The sequence below is a fragment of the Notothenia rossii genome (genome assembly GCF_949606895.1).
Source record: "Notothenia rossii genome assembly, chromosome: 1".
Lineage (NCBI taxonomy): Eukaryota > Metazoa > Chordata > Actinopteri > Perciformes > Nototheniidae > Notothenia > Notothenia rossii.
Window position 1 is genome coordinate 40,837,363 of NC_136912.1, and position 21,467 is coordinate 40,858,829.

General features: G+C 40.4%; 1 protein-coding gene across 2 annotated transcripts; it reads right to left on the reverse strand.

Annotated features, from left to right (window-relative positions):
- Position 1: 1 nt before the first annotated feature.
- On the reverse strand, positions 2-20,975 carry LOC307016422 (high affinity choline transporter 1-like). 2 transcript variants are annotated; one of them, XM_079645533.1, is made up of 9 exons: positions 20,710-20,975; positions 13,032-13,240; positions 12,299-12,412; positions 10,360-10,515; positions 6,170-6,318; positions 5,376-5,519; positions 4,936-5,089; positions 4,544-4,761; positions 2-2,874 (listed from the first exon to the last, which is right to left on the reverse strand). In XM_079645533.1, exons 2-9 carry the CDS (start codon positions 13,213-13,215, stop codon positions 2,329-2,331), a joined length of 1,665 nt encoding a protein of 554 aa, XP_079501659.1. In that variant the 5' UTR covers positions 13,216-13,240; positions 20,710-20,975; the 3' UTR covers positions 2-2,328. The 2 variants fall into 2 exon arrangements, with proteins under 2 accessions (XP_079501659.1, XP_079501660.1); XM_079645534.1 differs by lacking the exons at positions 10,360-10,515; positions 12,299-12,412; positions 13,032-13,240; positions 20,710-20,975 and adding an exon at positions 7,371-8,638.
- Between the last annotated feature and the right edge of the window lie 492 nt (positions 20,976-21,467).

The window sequence follows — 21,467 nt, forward strand, 5'->3', positions numbered from 1 at the left end:
GTTTGGTTTTAGCCTTTATTCGGACAGAACATCACCCCATGGGGATTTACAATAATGGATTACAAAGTAGGATCTTGCCAAGTTGCAAGGTAAAACAGCCATGACCAAAGTTCAATATACAAACAACTCTGTAACTGAAAGTCAACATGCATGATAGTATAAAACCAAATACATAATAGGGGAAAATACAATATAGAACTCACCACCTATTCATGCTTTATTATAAAACTGTTCAGTTTTATATTCATTATTATAAAACTGTTCAGTTTTATAATAAACACTTCTCCACAAATTGTAATGAAATGCACATGACAATAGACAGCACATGCACATCATTAATAAGGCTTTGTCATTCCTTACAACTAAAGCTTGCACATTATGTCAGGAGAAACGGTCAGGTAGGTGTGTGCATTGTAAATGGCTATGACGTTTGTAATATGCTACTTCTGTGACATGGAAAATACTGTTCAGAATCACTGGTAAAACATAAATCTGCCTCCTTTTGATTTAGAAGATTATGAGGGTAAAATGTTCTGCAAAATCGAAGTTAATTTTTTTCTTTTTAAATGTTGCTAACTTAAAATAAAACACGTTTTTGCAATCAACTTTGATACAACATGTAATGTGTAATATACATATCATGATTAAACTGTACAGTTAATAAGATCAAAATCACACAGAAAAACATGGATGCATCGTGTCTGAATGCGTCCTTTTTTGAGAACAGTTCATTCTGTACAATCAGATTTTGGAAATGGCATTCATACCGTATGCTTAGGATAGAAGTCAGAATAATAGGTTAACGTTTTGTATACTTAGAGCCGACATAACCACTCCATGATGCATTTGCATAGTGACAAGAGTATACACCCCTTTTAGGACGACCAGCATAGGCCACTGACAGCCAATCGAAAGCAGCTTCCAGTGATATTTTGAGCAACAGGTCCTCTGACTGCAGGCCACAATGTATGCTCAGTAAAACAGAACAATACATTAATAAACACGAGTGTCTTTGAACAATTTGCTCTTTAACAAAACTCAATCATTTAAAGTCAGTTCAATTTTTACTATTGTGAAACATTAATGTACATTTTCAGGATATAAGCTGCAAATATTTTCACCACCTCAGAAAAATAATATGATCCCACTGTAAACTACAGCTTTAAAAGAAAAAAAACCCCAATAGATTACAAAGTCATGGACAAACTAAAAGACTCATCCATCCACACGTACTAAAAGACGGAGAAGAAACTTCAGGAGGAGAAAAGCGAGGTATATTTCTGGCAAAACAGGTATTATTATTAATATAAATAGTTATAAGAAGATCTTGGGTCACTTTCGTCAATGTGTTTGGTTGCTGTTTTTAATTATTGTTATTTCTTGCATGGCAAGGTCGACAGCATTTGCACTGCGGGGCAGTTCAGCGGTCAGGCAGGGGGGTTCTATTTAATCCATACCTGGGCAGTTAAAAAACGACATTCTTAAACTTGCTGGTGTCTATGGTGTAGCATTTGAGGGATGGAGGTAAAAGTTGCTCGAAAAGCTTAAATATATCTTATCATGGTTATCCTCTCCCTGCAAAGATGCATTTTTACAAATATGGAGAAGCACTTTTTAGGAGTATGAACTGCTGAAAAGAGATGTGCCTAAAATGAGTGTAAATAAACTAAACTTGTGTGTATCATTTTAGGTGATAAATATAGAAAATATAATACTAACTAAGTAAAGGTGCTGTTAAAGGTGCTGTTAAGTCGAGCTCGAGCTAGAGAAAGGTAGATATATTTAGTCACATTCAAATAAATGGGTAAATAATAATACATCTTTCTAAAAGAAAATGCACCGCAACAGTGCGGAGGGCACTCACTTTCTTTGGATTGGACGGAGTTTCAAACTGAGGAAGAGACTAGGCTTTTTTCAGTACAGTACAGCGTTCCCTGGCGGTCACACTCGAGTCAAACTGATTCTTGATAATTCAGTAAATACAGAGGCAGGTGGCTTGTTGTGTTCTTTTGTTTAAGAATTTAAATCTATCATTTGTTGGGTTGACTCTGTATTTTGTGTTGCCGCAGCGCGATGAACTGAACAAATCAGAGCCTAGTTTTACTGTGTTCTCTGTACAAGACAATAAGGCAACTGATGAAATAAGGTGCTCAGATCAACCTCTACTAATTTAAATGTCATTGCATATTCACTGTTATACTGCACACAATGTGTACATATTGTCTAGCCTTTGTTGTTGTTCCCCCTCAGTGAACTCCTGCTTAGCAGGCGCACAAACATGTCCGCCTTCAGCCTATGTCCATCCTCTCTCCTTCCTCGTTAGCCAGTTCAGAAACTGGTGGTATTGTCCAGTAGCTGCTTTGCCTCTGAGACTCCTTCCTTAGCCTGCTTGGCCTTCTCGGCCTCAGCAGCTCCGGCTGATGGTTTTCGCTTGCGATTGATCTTGAATACATCCCATTTCTCGGGCAGCAAACCTTTGTTGATGATGATGGCTGCAAGCCAGGAGAAGAGCAGGATGGAAAATAGCGACAACATCATGATAGCGGTGCGAAAGGGGAAGTACTGGGTTTGCTTTCCTTCAGCGTCCAGTCGGTAGCCGGGGAACTCGATGAGAGGAGGGAGGCCAATGAGGGGCTCACCACTCATGAACCTTAAGATGATTCCCATCATGAAGCCAATGAGGGCTCCATATGCATTTGACACCTTGAAGAAGAGGACGCAGACCAGCTGTGGGAACATGATGGTGTAGGACATATCTACGCCCACCAGCCAGAAGACCAGGACACTGCTGTCCAGAAAGGTGAGGCCAGTGCCGGCCAGACCCACCACCACCACCGAGATACGGATCACCCACTGCATCTCACTGTCCGACGCCTGGAGGGTTGGGAAAACAACAAGAAAGACAATGAAAGTTTTGAGGGGTTGTGTCTTTTCTGTCTTTGTAACTGCTCCTGTTGTTATAAAATGAAACCTAGAAAATATGTCATCCATCATCCTTAAAAGATGTTTTGTTGATTTGTGTGCACAAAGCTAAACGGTTTTTGATTGAAGTATTTGAAAGGCTAAATGCAACAAACAGGGCTGCCCCTCCCTACAGGCAGATAACGCATACTGCGTGGGGCCTCATGTTGCGTAGGGGGCCCTCATCTTATGTGGAAATACGGGGCAAATCATCTAATGCGTAAATGCGGCGCTCCGCAGTTTCCTGAGGGAGGCTCCGGCACTAACCGTTCATGAGCGTTCAGCGATGAGTGACTACTTCTGTACAGACCTGGGGGGCCTCATAACACACCTTTGCGTGGGGCCAAAAGGGGACAGCCCTGGCAACAAATGTAGATTAAAGCGGAATATGCGATTAGAATATTAAACAAAGACTTGAATCTTGTATATTATTGCATCTCCCTTTTTTAAATAAAAGTTGACTTTTGGACTTAACCCTCTGGAGTTATACGAAATGTTTGGATCATGAAAGTCGGAAACAATGTTACCCAACCTCCACTGGAATCTACTTTTACTTGCAGAAATGCCAGCACTGAACAGAGTGAATAGATTGAATGTCAACAGTATGAATGAAGCTTCAAAGATTTGAAATATTCAATACACCCCCTATGATTTTCACATTCCACCTTGTTACATTAGGGATCTATGGTCGTCTGGTCTTCAGATCCCCTTACAAAGTCAAACTACCTTGAAGTTACAGCACTACAAAAGCTGACGGTGAAGGGCCCCATTACATGGAACATTCTTTGGGGGTGTAATAATGAGATCATTGTTGCAAGAGAGCAAACATGTGGAGGAGTTGTCACAGTGTACAGTATGTACAGCAATGCCCACATTCTGTCAAGTATCTACAGAATTGGAAGTCAATTGCTTCTCTGTGCTGCCTCCAGATGTGTTGCGGGTACAGTATTGTGATGCAGTCTGTGGACTGTAAATGTCTGTAGAAATGCAAATGTCTGAAAAATGTTTAAATTGAGACAACATTAAGACAATAATCTGTCATTACCATGCAGTGGAAGTGTGCAACAAGTAAACAAACATCTTAGTGACTACATTTGTTATAACGCATAAAAAAGGCAAGGACCAATGATAGAAAGTCCTGCTTTAAGTTAAATAGTCTATCTAAAACAGACTAGCAGTAACTACCTTCTCTGCAGCCTCTGGTGAACAAGTATTATTCATACTGGCTCTTAACATTGTGATTGTCCAAACAGAGAGTACAGTATAAAAAGGAAACTAAGTAAGACTAAATTCTCCTGCCAAGTTATTGTTAAATGCAGAAGGTGGTTAAAACTACCCAGAACTTAATTTGTGCCCATATACCTCGCATCGGCAATATTGGTGAGAAGTGAGCCTAAAAGACGAAACTCAACCTAGCAACACCCTGCCAAGCCTGCTGTCTTCTGGCAAACGATATACAACTATAGCTCAAATTTTGATTTTGTTACAGAGCCTTCAAACTTTAGACAATCCTTTTCTCAACTGCATGTCCAATGTTGCATTATGGACATGCACACCGTTGATATCTTTCTCCAATTCTCACCTGTTTTCTGAGGATGTTCTTGTAGATATTTGAGGAAAATAATGATGCGGAGGACAGAAGAGCTGAGTCCATGGAAGACATGACGGCAGCAGCTACTGCTCCAATGCCAATGATGGAGATGTATGGGGGTGTGAGGTACTGCAGGGCGATGGGGAGGATGGAGCCTGCCTGGTTGCGCTCATATGGGGTGGGCAATCCATAGGCGGTGGAGTTCCAGTCTGGGCGGAATGACAGATAAATATGTGGATTAAAAACAAAGGAATCTTTGAAAAGTTGTTCATTCAGTATAAATTATTTAACGAAACTTATGAATTCTGTTTGAAATGCGAAATAGATCAATGCAGACTGTAAGCTAAGGAAAGCTGACATAATCATTTTCCAGTGGTGTTAACCTGTAGACGCAGCCACAGCCCCCACCAGAATGGAAGGGATACCAAGCACCAGGCAGAAACCTGAAGAGGCGAAGCAGGTCACTTGAGCCTGGGTGTAAGATGAAGCGGACAGGATTCGTTGGTAGAACGCCTGGTAGGCAAGACCACCCAGAGCCTGGCACAAACACACAGTTCAGACATGATGACAGGAGTCAGTTTGTTCAGCAGGACAGGGTAAGACGGAACAATCCTCATGATTTTGCTGTTATGCTTGGCTGTTATGCTTGGCTGTTTGCTGATCTAATGGAATAAGCCCAATTCCTTTAACTGGCATCATGCTTGGGTCAATTTAATTGAACTGTGATGACAACAAGAGTAATACAACTACTGCATAAACTGTGTTCTAGACGGCATATCATTTTGTCTGGCTTTCGTATAATAGCCTCCCCCACTCCACTCACCAGCAGCATGAAGTCGTCAAACCACTTTCCGGCCTGATCAAGTTCCACAGTGCCAACCCAGGGAGCCTGGAAGGTCTGGTTGTAGGCTGTCAGTGAGATGTCCAAAGAGTGAGGGTTTGTCATCAGGAAAGGGACACACAACCACTGTATACACAAACACAAGGATACATCTGATCAGATTATCATCAATGTGGCAAGCTTCTACTAATGAAGATCATGTGAAATAATCGAATGGAGATATAAATGGACAACCTGCTATCCAGATACAGAGCGTGGACTTGTACTTGGAGAGGTATGGGGTGCCAGTTCACCTCCTGGGCTCTGCAAAGGTGCCCTTGAGCAAGGCACCTAACCCCCAACTGCTCTGGGCGCGGGTGAACTGGCTGCCCCTTTACTCTCCCTCTCCAATCCTTCATGTCCTGTGTGCTTATGTATATCAACCATTGTGTGTAATGTTAGTGACAAAAGTAATTTCCCTCTTGGCAATTAATAAAGTATATCTTCTTCTTTTTATATTGCCCTCTATACACAACTATGAGTTACAGTAGGGCTCTGTTCCATTTCCCACAGTTAATAGCAAATGTTTGGTTTTCTTAGTCAACAAAACAATATGTGAGTGACGACAGAACGAGAATCCTAACATTGATTTGCTTTTGGAAGACTGTGTCACGCAAATGTCCTGCTTGAGTTCAACAATTTAAACTGATATGAATGATGTTGCTCATTTAATACAAAAATGGAGCTGAAACTCTTTGATTTGACAGCTCAAAAAGGCTGCTTTTACTATTACTCACCAGACTGAAAAAGATGAGGATGAGCTGGATTACATCTGTGTAGGCCACAGAGTAGAGCCCCCCCATCAGTGTGTAGACTATGGCCACCACTGAGGAGATGATGATGGAGTAGAGGTAGGGCAGGTCCAGGATCACACTCATTGTTCCACCTGAAGTAACACAGCAGAGCGGTAAGCTGAGAGGACTGACAGCAACTTGTCTAATGTACAGTTGTTGGTTTCTACAGATACATGCAAATGCTTGCTTTGATAGTAGAATCAAGGTGCTAAGTCTTTCTTTTGTATTTAACTATCTTCCCTCACACACAGACACAAACATATACATCCACTTGTACTTACTCTAAAGATGTACTTAGAAGCTAGGCAATGGCATTGTCTATACAGTTCATATATCTCAGTGCATTATTTTGAAAAAGAAAGTGAACATTAAACTTTATCCAACAAAAGAAAAACATGTTTCTAGGTATAAGGTCGAGAATAAGGTTACACTTCAGTGTGGGCCACTTTGGTTTAAACTTTTAAAGGGGCAGTTTACCCCACAATCAAAAATGCATGTTACCTTTAACCTGTAGTGATAATGATCAATCTTGAGTGTATAGGTTTGACTTTCCAAGCATGGAAGGTATCGGCTGTAGAAATGTCTGCTTTCTCGCCTATATAAAAGGAACTAAACGGCACTTGTTAAAATCAACAGTAATGTATCTCTCCAGAAATAATTGCCAAAGTAAATCCACACGTTGAGCACCAAGAGCCAAGTGCCATCTAGTTTAGAGGAAAGACAAACATCTCTACGGCCGATTTCTTGAACACTTGGCAACTCGCACCAAAACTAGATTGATAAATAGCCCTACATGTACATTTTAGATTTTGGGGTGGGCTGTACCTTCAAGAAGCATACATGGGCTAAGATTAAGCAACAAGTCAACATAAAAGTGATAGTGATAAAATTATAACAAACTGTACAGAAACACATAACAGAATCAGCCTATTGATTGTGACTCCAAAATATGCCTTTTTCACCCTCTTGGATGAATGATCACCCTAATACTGATAATTATTAATTAATCAAGCAGAAGGTGAAGAGAATTGTCTTCAAGTATTGAAACAAATGTGTAAAAAAATATATGTGATTGTAAACAGAAAGTACAAAATAAATAAAAAGACATCTTGTTACTCAAACAAGGCAAGCAAAACGTGACTACCTTCACCGTCTCTCCTCATTGCCAGGGTCCCCCCAGCCGCAGCCTGCAGCCACACCACAACAATGCCCTTAAACAGAGAAGTGTCAGACCGGCACCATCGATGGCTACTCACCACCCTGCTGAGCCCCCAACCCTCTAAACCACCCCGTCTTTGCACCAGCTTTACTGTCACCCTTTTATCCTTTAACCACATGTGCTTGAAGTTTTTCAAATCTGATCTCTTATCCTGGAAACTTTATCATATTATCTTAAATAATGACTGTGTATTTACTGTACACAAAGACTAACTTTTCACTTAACTGGCATTAAAACAAGATAGACTACTTAAGTTATTAACCAGCTGTTCACACTTGGCACAAAAATACATTTTGTTGAGTAAGACCTAAATATAGGTGGTGACGCAAATGTATACATGACAACTAAAGACACAAAGATAAATCTATGTCTTTATTAGTACTTTAATCATCAACTACTAGTTTGAGTACATTTTTGTTTTTAACGTGAGTATTTTCAGTCTTTACTCTCTTTTGGAAACAGAAATTGAATTTTTAAAAAGTTTCCGACTTAAGAACATCAAATAGAAGTTACAGTATTTTTTTCTTTGCTTTTAAGTTTATTAACGGCTTTAATTTTGATCTTCTCATTAGACATTTTCTGTATAGCTTTTCTGTGGAACTGATTTGTTTTTATACTCTTAACCACAAGCAGTCAGTCCAAGTGCATTCTGATGCCACGTGTGAACTGAAATCCATCTCAACAAAATGTAACCCCGATCTGGTTATCCCTGGATAAACACCAATATTCAACATCTGTCATCGGTTCTGTGCAGACCTGTCCCCCCCCACCCAGTGCCACATTTAGGAAGAAGAAAGGTGGAATGAGATTTAGGGGCCTTAGGGACTTAATGAGCCGCACCAGAGTTAGACAGGGGGGAAAGAGTTGCTTTAATACCCCCTCGTGTTTTAGACCCATGTCCCATTTTTAAAACTCATGCATGTGTGTGCTCAACCAGCACAAACACACACCTTACTTTCTGTCCTTTCCCCGATTGCTTCCCGGCATTAACTATACTCTGCCTTTGTTTTGTTAATAATGCACAGCTAACTGACAGCACATGGGAAGTGTGTTTTAAAAGATAAATCCTCTCTGGAACTGGTCCACCACACACACACACGCTTGCTCATGCAGCCCATGAAGCTCAGTCTCACACACACACACACACACACACACACACACACACACACACACACACACACACACACACACACACACACACACACACACACACACACACACACACACACACACACACACACACACACACACACACACACACACACACACACACACACACACACACACACACACACACACACACACACACACACACACACACACACACACACACACACACACACACACACACACACACACACACACACACACACACACACACACACACACACACACACACACACACACACACACACACACACACACACACACACACACACACACACTCCCAGCAACAACTCCTGCGGGTCAAATGCTCAGCGCACTCAAGTGTCAAGTGTTTGTGTGTGTGTGTGTGTGTGTGTGTGTGTGTGTGTGTGTGTGTGTGTGTGTGTGTTATGCCAAGAGCATGTCAGGGATTAATGTCCCAGAGACAATGACAGGAGGTTTTACTGAGGAGTGAGGGGTCCCCCACTCTATATTGGTTTTATAGGTTTGGACAGAGTGGTGCCTGGAACATTCCTGCCTCCCTACCAGACCTTTTGAGGAGCGTCAGCACAGCGTGCAGTGCTACCTTGGTGACTCAAACACTGTCAATGGATTTCAATGATGTCTTTTGAAGCAAACACAAATAAATGACATGATTGTGCGTGGAACATTTGCCCTCTGTCAATCACACAGAGCCCTTGCACACACAATTGGAAAAAAAAGTCTCATGACACAATAATCTGGTTTGAATGGTTGATCACCTCTCACAATCAACAAGCTGCTCGATGTTTAACCCCTTTTTCAAATAACGCTGGAAAAGAACACAGCATTAAAAACACACATAAGAAAACATTATCTGCAAACCTGCGCACACACACGATATTGCGCACATTCACACTGCAGAGCACTTGTAAATGTGTATCTACTATAAAACCGCACACACACACACACACACACACACACACACACACACACACACACACACACACACACACACACACACACACACACACACACACACACACACACACACACACACACACACACACACACACACACACACACACACACACACACACACACACACACACACACACTGCAATTATCACTTATTAAAAAAAGTATTGCCATTTTCAAAAAAGTAATAGGAACAATGTAATATAATAATCTAAAATAAAATGAATAATGATAATAATAAATACACCAATTACGCAGTTAGTTATTATTTTTAGTGAAGTAATATCAATGATATGGTCAACTACTGCATCTTTAATTAATTAAAGCAAACAGCATCTGCGTATAAAATGTTTGTGTCAAAGATTTAACCGTACAATTAGTAATCTTCACAAATATGTCTTTTATGTAGTGTTGGTTAAACTTCATAAATACCTCTTATGTAACTTGTTATGTGCTAAACTAGAGCAGCTGAATATGTGGGGGCCAAATAACTGAGCCACCTGGCAATAAAATGTCCTCCATTATATTATCTGGGTAATAAAACAGTTTGGACTGTCAATGGCATTTATTTACAAAGCTGTAGTTTGTGGTGATGATTTTATGAGGTTGTAAGGGCTTAGTTTTTGGTTTTCACCTGCAGTTATCTACAGCTCAGGGCCAAACAGCACCAGCCATAAGCAACTGACTGTTTTTCTACTATGTTTGTGGACATGGTGTACCCAGATCTGTGGGTGCCTGCATAAGTGTGTGTGTAAGTATTTGTGTGCACACATTATAGTGCCACACATTTTTACTGTTTGAGGTAACTTACCCAGGCTGACGAGTGTGCGCGCCACCCATAGAACATCGGCCACTAGAGCGGGAAGGATCAGCAAACTGCTCATAACGTTCCCATACTTCTGCTGGAAAGGGTCCATCATTGTCACATATCTGTTCTCCCTCATTGGCCTGGCAAAGAAAAACCCACCTGGAGAAGGAGGGAAGGAATTACGATAGATTAATGAAAAGATGAAGCCAAACATTGTTTCAAAACCCAATTGAATGACAAAGAAGAGGGTGAGTGGTTGTGAATAATAAGAAAACAACTGTTCCTTCCAGATAACACAATGAAGAGCTACAGCTGATCTCATGGGTCCATGATTGATTAGGAGCGGACAACTGTTGACTAGTATCTTGTTAGAGCAGCCACCTGTCACTCAAAGCAGCTGCACCTTAATCATGCATAACTATTAACCCTTAATATAACTTGAATGCTTTCACTTGGAACGAGTGACCCAATCACAAGACTTTGCGACTTGTTTAATGTTTAGCATTTCTTTAATAGTAAATGTATATATGACAGGAACATTGCCGATAGACAAAAATAGCTTTCGGCCATGTTTTCTGACAAAAACAAGAGACCTCACCCGCCCATTGATGTATTCAAACAACTGTATACGCATGTGGCTCATCAAGGTTGTGCACTAGCATTTTCCTTAAACCCCACCTCCCAGAGGCTACCTTACTCTGGTGTCTGATCAGTCAAATGATTGGAAGGGGGAAACTAATTCTGGATTCGGCTATTAAAGCATTTTACAACTTTGGGACTTAATATTTTAAATAATGGCAAATGTTTGAACTGGGGAGTTTATTTATTTGATTAGATGTCTGTTTTCCAAGTATTTCAATGGGAAAAAGTCTTGATGGCCCAAGAGCATCTGCAAACCAACATACACCTACATCTGGAGTAGCCTTATCTTCTTCTTTTGGTGCTGGCTTTTATAACAGTTGGCATCTAGTAGTGTTGCATTACTATCCGATTGGCTGCCTTTTCTGTTGCCATGGTATGTGTGCTACTGTGTGAGATGGAAATGTTTCTGAATGTAGTGCCTGAATGAAAATCACTAGCGGTGCCTGAATGATTATCCCATAATTTTCCTGGAACTATTTGGGAAAGGGGCTTACAGAATATCTCTGGGTGAACTCTCCCTTTGCACCTGTTGCCTCAAGTTACAATGCTGAACCGATTTTCCCATGCTCCTATTTTTACCTTGAGCGAGACTTTTATTTGTGCATATCAGATGGGAGTTACCATATTTCAACGTTATGTCAACAACGCCTCAGCTTAAGACACAAGTTGATTTTAGAATGGTATTTTACTAACTGTGTGTACAAACTTCAGGAAACTTCATTTTAGAGATTTCCTGAATTGATTAATAATGATGGAAATATTAACCTTTACATGCTTGTGCTTGGTATTAAAATAGAAACCGGGAAAATAACATTGTCGCTTGGTTATAATCCAGGTGTCATTACCCAACATAACTTTTATAAGATTTCAAGAAAGCATTGAAAGCTAAATCTTGACAAGGACAATCTTTTTCTTCCAAATTGGATTACTGACTACTCAAATGTCATATAATATACCCTAAAAGGATTATACTGGTAAAAGAGGTAAATCTATATTCACGTGGGGCTTCCTAGTGTGTGATAGTTACCAGCCTGTGGCAAGTTACAAGTGCTTCATTTCAAACCCTGCATGGAAGCCAATTCACTCCTTGTGTACTATCTATTAATGCTAGATTGTATAAAGTTCCATTTAAATAGTTAATTTGCAATATGATGCACCTTTATATCAATTTCATCAGCACAGTTGTATACAATTACTTTGGCCCAGATTGCAATCAGTTGACGTTGACAGACTCAAAATAAAATAGCAGGGAAGACGAAGATGGTAGTTCTAAACGTTGGTGGTCAGTGGTGCAACTCACCTAAGAAGAAGGTCAGGACATAAGGCACAGGCATCAGAGCCCACACTGCGCCTAGTGTGGGGTTGTATGCCGCCTCAGCTATACCGAGGATGAAGCCTCCACCCACCCATGTAGCTGTGAACACACACATTAAAAAGGGAAACATTACATATACGCCACACATGCTTGTGCTTTCCACTGACTTTGTAATATACACCACGCAAACACTTTTTCTAAACAAAGCACCCTAGATGTCAGTTATCCACTTCTTTCCTCAAAACTTTAAAGGGGCCCTATTTTTCTAATTCTTAGGTTCATATTTGTATTTAGTGCCTCTACTCTCACATGTCTCCATGCTTTAATGTTCAGAAAGCTCTTTATTCTTCTCATACTGCCTGTGCTGCAGCACCTCTTTTCACCCTCTGTCTGAAACCAGAGCCCAGTCTGCTCTGATTGGTTAGCTGGCCAGCTCTGTTGTGATTGGTCAACATTTTCAGAGATATCCTGCCCCTTAGCCTATCTTGTACAATATGTTGGAGTGCTAGGCAATAGGAGTGCGAGTGTTACAAAAGTAAAAGGGAACCTTGGGATTTTAGCCTTTGTAAACTATTGACATGCACAGAAACCTATAGAACACATTACAGGAAAGGGAAAACCCATAAAAGCATAATAGGGCCTCTTTATTAATTCTACTATCTTATGTCATAATTGCGTCTGAAAACCGTCAACTGGGAAATAAACCCGGCTGCTTTACCAGTCAGAGTGAAGATGCCAACAAGCAAGTTGATGTTGCGCCCGGCCAGTAGCGTTATCTCCATGCCATTTCCTGTGCACTTCTTTTCCTGCTTCTTGGAGCGAAAGGAGGCCCAGATGCCTATACCCAAGATCAGCAGGTAGAATACTGCCATCACCACCAGACCCGGCACATTGAGAGTCATCGTAAACTACTCCTGCAAGCGTTTCCTGTGGGAAAGAAGCAACATGAGGATTAGCTGCTAATAGATAGAACATTAAATATGCAAAACAATATTGTCTTATGCTTGTTTATGTCAATACAAAAATACAGCTTAAAATGCAAAAACAAATGATAAACACTAATGAATAAAAGACAGTAGCTCGTATTCAGGTCGATGCACAGCGGAGGGTGAGTGAGGTGGAAAAGGAACTATATACATGTACGTCTTCTTAAAGAAAAACAGTGAAGAAAGAATAGGCTGTAGTGGGAGGGGTAGGGGGGGCAGCAGTATCGCAAATAACCTCCGCTTGCTTTGCAAATGGGTGGAGACAGGGTGATGAAAAGGGGTGGCGTGGAGTAGGAGGGGAAAAATAGAAGGTGTGAGGGATAGAGTCGGAGAGGCGAAAGGGATCTCACCATAATACTTGGCAGCACTGACAAAGATGGCGGACAGATGTTGTCCCCCGTCCTCAGTGGTTGGGCGGCCCCAGTTTCCACCCAAACATCGTAAATGAACACAACTCAGAGCGGCGTTAGTGTGTACATATGTGTGTCTATGTGTGTGCATTTACTGTAAGTGTGCATTGGACAGATGGTCTTCAAGAGAATATGAGATAAGTCTTTGCGTTTCAAAAGAAGCGTCTATCTTACACCCATCTTGCACCCACATCTCTACGTTGACATGGATCATGTTAACTGTGGATGCTGTCCAGAAAAAGTAAAGGACTTGAGACAAGTTTTCTGTATAAAATATCACAATAAGGCAGTTTCTTAGAAAAACGTGTTTTCTTTATTATAAACAGAAACAATTAAAACATATCATTTTCTAGGAAAAGATATTGGGCCCCTGCCCAAAGTGGTGAAAAACATTTGTTATACAAAATGCTTTGGCTCGAGTGGTTGGGCGGCCCCAGTTTCCACCCAAACATCGTAAATGAACACAACTCAGAGCGGCGTTAGTGTGTACATATGTGTGTCTATGTGTGTGCATTTACTGTAAGTGTGCATTGGACAGATGGTCTTCAAGAGAATATGAGATAAGTCTTTGCGTTTCAAAAGAAGCGTCTATCTTACACCCATCTTGCACCCACATCTCTACGTTGACATGGATCATGTTAACTGTGGATGCTGTCCAGAAAAAGTAAAGGACTTGAGACAAGTTTTCTGTATAAAATATCACAATAAGGCAGTTTCTTAGAAAAACGTGTTTTCTTTATTATAAACAGAAACAATTAAAACATATCATTTTCTAGGAAAAGATATTGGGCCCCTGCCCAAAGTGGTGAAAAACATTTGTTATACAAAATGCTTTGGCTCGAGTCACACAACCCGAGAAGAAAATAATTCGTATACACTTGGGAGATATGGGAGAGGGAAAAAAAGGAAATGTTTGTTAAAGGAACACACTGAAAATACGGGTGGGAGGCAAATTAATGTTTGTGTGTGTGTGTGTGTGTGTGTGTGTGTGTGTGTGTGTGTGTGTGTGTGTGTGTGTGTGTGTGTGTGTGTGTGTGTGTGTGTGTGTGTGTGTGTGTGTGTGTGTGTGTGTGTGTGTGTGAGTGATCTGGGCTGGGAAGGAATGGGTGAGGGGTGGCTCGAAGCCAAAGTCAACAAACGCTTGTAAGCCTCAATCACATGGCGCATGTTTTTTAGTTTTTTATGATTTGTGCACATTCAGATCTCTGTATAGCATACCCTGCAGAGTTCGAGGTCAATCCTTATTTTTACGGTTACAACACTGATACTCTATTGTTTTGGTTCTACAGGCTAGTTAATACTTCAAGAGCGTTACAGTAGGCCTACTATACTCTTCATTTAGAAAAATCATACACTTTCGACACAATATTTAATTTACTTTTTGAACTTTTTACTCCACTCATACATTCATTTGACAGTTGTAGATACAAGATACTTTGCAGGACAATGTTTTTCATGCAATGAAACATCACATTTGCTTTTACAGCAGCAGAAAAGCTGTACACATTTGATTCTCACTGTGATGCAAGTACAAGCAACCCTTTAAAAACAAAACAAAAAAGCAAAAAAAGGACAGTCTGATGCTCAACCAATTAGTTGACTGCTTGCTAGACCGGGAGAACATCCAAACAAGCAAGACTCAAGACACTGGCAGGAATGTTTGTTTTGTGTAGGCCTAGCCATAACTCAAATTACATTTCTAGAAAACAACTAATGATTCCAGGAACATTTGTATGGGCCTTATGCAACACATGGTTGGCACAATTCACTATGGAATGCTGGAATAGGTATGTCCTCTTGTAAAACAAAGGTACTGTTCAAATAGAAATTCCCATGAAAGTCCTTTGAATTTTGTCATGATTTTCACTTGTGATAATTTCCCTTTTTAGTAACGAAGTGTTCTGAATAATGGAGGACACAGGTCTCCAATAACTGTTATTTAATGTTAAAGTACACTTAAAGCTGCATCAATAAATCATTTTAGCCATTTGCTGACAGAACTCCAACACATGCTAACAAAAACAAACCCCTGACATATTGCTGCCTGACGCTCGAGCCAGCGCGTGATAGCTACCCCACTGAACAGCTGCGGTTCGCACGAGCGCGGTGTCCACACCAATTCTGCTAGTGCTGCTTCTGCCAAAACTTGTACATTAAGTTTGCCTTTTATCATTTACATTCCTACGATACAAAAAGGTTAAGCGTCTGCTAATAATAATAATGATGATAGGCTTTCTAGCTAACCTCTAGCTTATGTATGCTAGCTAATTGCTAACTTTGTCTTTCTGATGTCTGGTGCTGAGCAGCTAGCTTATAATCGCATTTCTCCTTTAAAAAAGCTTCCTGGTGTTGCTGGAACAGAGATAAATGAGAACAGCAAGACTGAACCATATATTTAATGTTCAATATCATAAAAATGACAAGCTAAAAGGCTCTGTAGCACTACCGAGATGGACGACTGTTCACTCGGTTTGTTAGTATGAGTCACCATTCCACATCAACAGTATAAGTAATCATTGTATTTCTTGCTGAAGATACATCTTATCATTTATGAAGCTTTACAGTACAGTTTGTAAATGCCTTCCTCCTTCTGCTTAATTGTTTGCTCAGTTATTCTCAGCTTGGCAGCACTTCTAAAGTCCAGGCTATTTCGGTGAGCCTCCTATTCACTCAACAGTATTCAATATATTTCATAGAACGCAGGGAGACCTGGAGTCCCTCCAAATGCATATGCAATGCATGCCTATTGACCCATTGCGATGTCTAAAAAAAACACCCATTATATTTCCCCCTCACCACACTCACATACACACACTTCCCTTGCCCTCTATTTTCAATGTGATGAAAGTGTTTCCATAAGGATCTCGCTCTCACATTCACAAATACATTGTTTATCTATCATGATCTGTACCAGAGCATTAACAATGTAGACTTGGTTGAGAGGTCTTTGTCATCAATTCGGTTTGCAAATGTGATATTTATGTGGAAAAGAGAAGCAATAGCAATTTTCTAGGATTTCACAGTATTGGGAAAACAATTCGAACAAAAGAGAATGCAATTCCTGAAAAAATTGCTAGTGGGAATGCTTTATTCTGAAAAGCTGACGCTAAACTGCTATGCTGAAATGTAATGTGTAAGAAGAAAGTGAATAATTTAGATTGAAATGATACATGAACACTGGGAGCTTGAATGTGTGATAAGAGAAGAAAATAAAGAAAAAAGGCTTGGAAAAGCAGCAGAATATTTGAACTGCAAACTTTTTAACTAACTTGATGGCGAATGATCTGTCGCTATGCCAACGGCATTTGATGACATCCCATAATACGCTTAGATGCGTTGATGGCTGCATCGTAACCAAACCTGTGAAGTTTTGGGCCATTTGGAGCATTTTCACAAAAGTTATGAGAAAACCGTGTTTTATGGTGAGCATTGTGTTGCCATGGCAACGGCATTTGAAGAAATCTCCAAACTATCCCGTAGATGTCTTCACGGCTGGACTGTTAGCACACATGTGAAGTTTCATAGACATTTTCATAGGAGTTATAGCGACATCATGTTTTATGGTGAGGGATACGTATCCCTGGAAATGGCATATGATGACACCCCATATTTGACTTAGAGCTGTTGAGGGCTGGACCGTTAACCATTATCTGAAGTCTGGTGCTCTGAGCATGTTAGTTGGAGTTATGACATCATCGTGTTCCATGACTCAGGTGTTTATATTTGAGCTAACGTGTCCAGAGATCAAAGGTTTCCATGGTGATGTGCAGTAATCAGTGAGAGGAGAGCATTTCCATTGTTCTGAATGAGAGATAAACCTCTTAGATGTGAACGTTTTGTTAAAGAACCGTAACAGATATCGGTGAAATTTCAAAGCGTGAAGCATGTCAAGGAACTTGAGCATCTGAAGTGTACATTTTGTGTACTTTCGTGTTAATAATGTAGCCTTTTTGGCAGATTAACTAAAGGTGTGCGGCTGCTGTGGTGGGGAAAGATGAGGCTGAACTTACAATGGGGTTTAATGGAGACATTTTTTTTTGTCGCTTCATGCCCTCAAGAGGCATTTTGTTTAATTATTTTTAGTTAACTTTTTTTTTTTTTTTCAAGCTACAAGATGTTTTCCTACGTTTCTCATGAAAAATGATGTCTCAGGAATGTAGGGTTTGGGAATGGCAGGAATGGCAGGTTTAAAATAAAATATGAAAAATCAAAATTAAATCTGTCCTCCACTCTAGCTGTGACATCACACACTCTAAATCTGAAGAAGTCCTCTTTACCAAGTTCTGAACAATGTTTAATATCTCTAAAAGTAAGAATCAGATTTAAAAAGTTGTGTTACACGAATAATGTCAGAAAGATGTGTAACATTTTAAAGTTGGAATGAGGTTTCTGAGTGAAAGTATGAAGGAGCAGTTAGCAGTTGAAGTTACATGAAGATTGTTCAAGTCTGAAGAGTTTCTCCATTGACTTCCATGTTAAAAAGTTGATGAATTATGGGATATATCTCTGGAATTATGAAAGTTATGAATAAGAAAAGTAATAGCCGTCGATTTGCGACCGAGCTGAACGTTTTGATGTTTGAACGGAGTTTCTGCGATGTGGAATGTGGGAGAAGAAGAGGTGCAAAATAACCCGGCGGAATAATAAAGAATTTTGTGCGTAGCATAACAGATAGTTGGAATGCTGTATCAGCATTCCCACTAAAATACTTTTCCCAATGCATGTTAAGTGCTGAAGTATTTCCCTGGAAGGCAGATTAAGGCTGTAAGCAAATACAAACAGGTTAGTCAACTAACATGTGAGGATTCAGTCAAGCACACCCACCTGTTCGACGGCCTTTCACATTTTACTACTTCCAAAATCTTCTCCAGTATGATCACAATTCTAACAATCTGCAATATTTACTGCTTCAGTACAAATACAAAGCTACACTCTTAAAGTGTCTTTTAGGACAACTTCTATCTTGCCTAAGATAGTCTTTGCAGTCAAACATATAAGCATATAAAACAAACGGCAAAACATACGTTTTAGCCAAAAACTAGATATTATGTTGTGGGGCCATAATCGGCTATCAAAAAAACAAGGTTTTCATCAAGGTTTTTGAGAAAGCTATCATCTCCCTGTCGTCATGCAAGAACTTATCAACTGAAGGCATCAGCACAAAGTCATTTCCCAAAAATGTAACGTCTGCAATGTGCTTACTCAGCATCTGGTAACTTTCCATAACTCTTTCGCAATTGAATGTAATTTTGATGCAAACCAAACACACAAATCACCACCAGGAAGACGCCTTATAATATGTACCCCAAAAATAGGGAAATATTATTCCCATTTACTTTTTAAATTGTCTGGACTCGTTTATTAGCCCTTAAGATTGTACTAAGCCATTATGGTGCATTTACAAGTTGGACATTTCATTTGAACTTCTGTATGTTTTCTATACACGCTAAATAATATAAATATTACATGTGTTATTCTCTTTCATACAGATGCATCATGGGACAGGCTCAGCTACTACCCATATCACTATGAAAGCCTCCCCACGCTCACACCTCTTCATATCACTGCCTCAGTACTTTTCCGCTCTGACCAACTAATCTGACAACTGTGTGTTTGTCGCCTCCCACTTCTCCTTCTCAACCCCCTGCAATTTGGCAATGTGGAGAGTGTTTACGGACACCATCATCTGCTATTAGCGGGTAGCACTGAACTGAGTGTTAACGGTAACTTTCACCAAAAGCCTAGAGTGTGTATGTGTGTGTGCACATGCACTTTCACACATGCTATAAGACTTCTGGGTAATATCAACCACTAGTGAAATGTGACCTTGCAGGCTACACACACACAAGTATTTTGTGTTTCACCAAGAGAGGAAGTAAGTGAGAGGACTAAGGAGAGATCATGACAGAAAACTGCTTCCCCCCCCTTATTCCTGTTCGATTCATTTCCGCTACATTGGTGCTTTACTTTTTTTGCATATGAAATAATCCAGCGTGTGTCCCTTTGTCACGGCAGTCCCCTTTGGCCCTGTCACACCGAACAGCTGATAACCCGAGGGGGGACTGTCTGCAGTGGAAAACTAATTCCAGCGAAGCACCTGGTTCCAAAGTAAGTTGAGTTGAATAGAGCCGTACCACAGTGGAAACATGGCCTTAATGGCACATACAGTTCAGAGATTAGTTTGTCTAGAGCACCTTAATTTACGTTTCTTGAATTGTTCCATTTAAAATAAACAAAATATTAAATATATTAAAGTTGACTGGGGAAAATTATACTATGTGTATTATGTGAAGACAGACCTCATAAAGAATGACAGAGATGATTGGATCAACTAAAGGGCTGACAGAAGGAAACACGTGGTGACAGTGAGGAAGTAAGCGAAGAAGAGATATTGTTCTACTGGTGAGGACTGCCAGGAAATACTGGGTGAAAAATACAAATTTGAGAACTGGTATATAACAATAAAAAAAAGCTTTGCATCCTCAAGGACATACCAAATAAATGCCCAGTCACTGCTTTCTAGTCACTCTGGAATATGCTTTACTTTAAGTCTCAGTAAAAACAGACTTTTCACTAGTTTTCAACACACATTTATTTTCAAACAAAATGTAATCATTATATAAAATTACTGTTGATTATACCAAGTCAGTCTGATGCATATATATATATATGTATTATATATAGTTTTGCCAGCTTGTCTCAGTCCATGCTACTCTTTACTGCCGTGGAAGACTACAGTTTTAAAACCATTGATGGAATGAATGCAGAAAACAGATACAACAGAAGATAACCTCAAGAGTCTATGTGGCACAACAGCAGTGCCCTAAGGGCTATTTCTAGGACAGGCATGCACCTTCACTGAGTGTGTCCTAACTTGACCAAGCTGAACAACAAGCACACACACATAGGACACTTCTGTCCTGCAAAAACATTAACACAAAGTCAAAGAAAGACCTAAGCGCAGGAGGCACAGGTGAACAATTCATGGCTGGATACATACCTAGTGTTAACAGTGAGAGTCAGTTCTGTGTGATGATGTGAAGAGGGAACAGATGCTATTCTCACTGGACAGAGAGCAGACCAGGTGATAAAGTCAGTCCAGCAGGAGAACGAGTCATGCAACACTCATCCACAGTGTTGGGGAGTGAAACAGTTTGCCAAGAGATGAAGGGCAACACAAAAATGGAATAGGTTGTCTATTTCAAAGCTGTTTTTAAAAAAAAAAAGGCAGCAAAGAGGGAGAGGATTCAGAGGAGGCAGTGGAACATTCTAGAAAAAGCACACAGCCTTCCCCTGCTTTTAAACCTCACAGGGTGGGAGGGGCCAAGCACGGATGACAGGAAGGGGGAAGCTGCCACTCCTTACACCCGATTGGTTGATGCATCAGTGCTCCTGTCTGCAGCCAATTAGCTGTGTTCAGAATGCCGGGGAGGCCCCCCCTCCTCCACATGATGATGACTTTAACTGCAGGGCTGCTTTGGCACCTCCAGCAGCCCATTAACAACCCCCCCTCCCCTCCTTTCTTTGTTTGACTTTACCTTACTCAAGCATCTTTTATTTTTTACTCAGATCTTCAAATCTCCTTTTCTATTTCCCCATTCTTAAGTCTATCAGAAATGGATAAGTGCATCTGGTTATCTCTCACTTACCTGCTGGGTTTCACAGTGAATGCACAGCCAACAGGTTCCTCACACACCCGCAATACATAGAAAAACATCTCTCGCATTCCATGTTTGACGGGGGGGGGGGGGGGGGGGG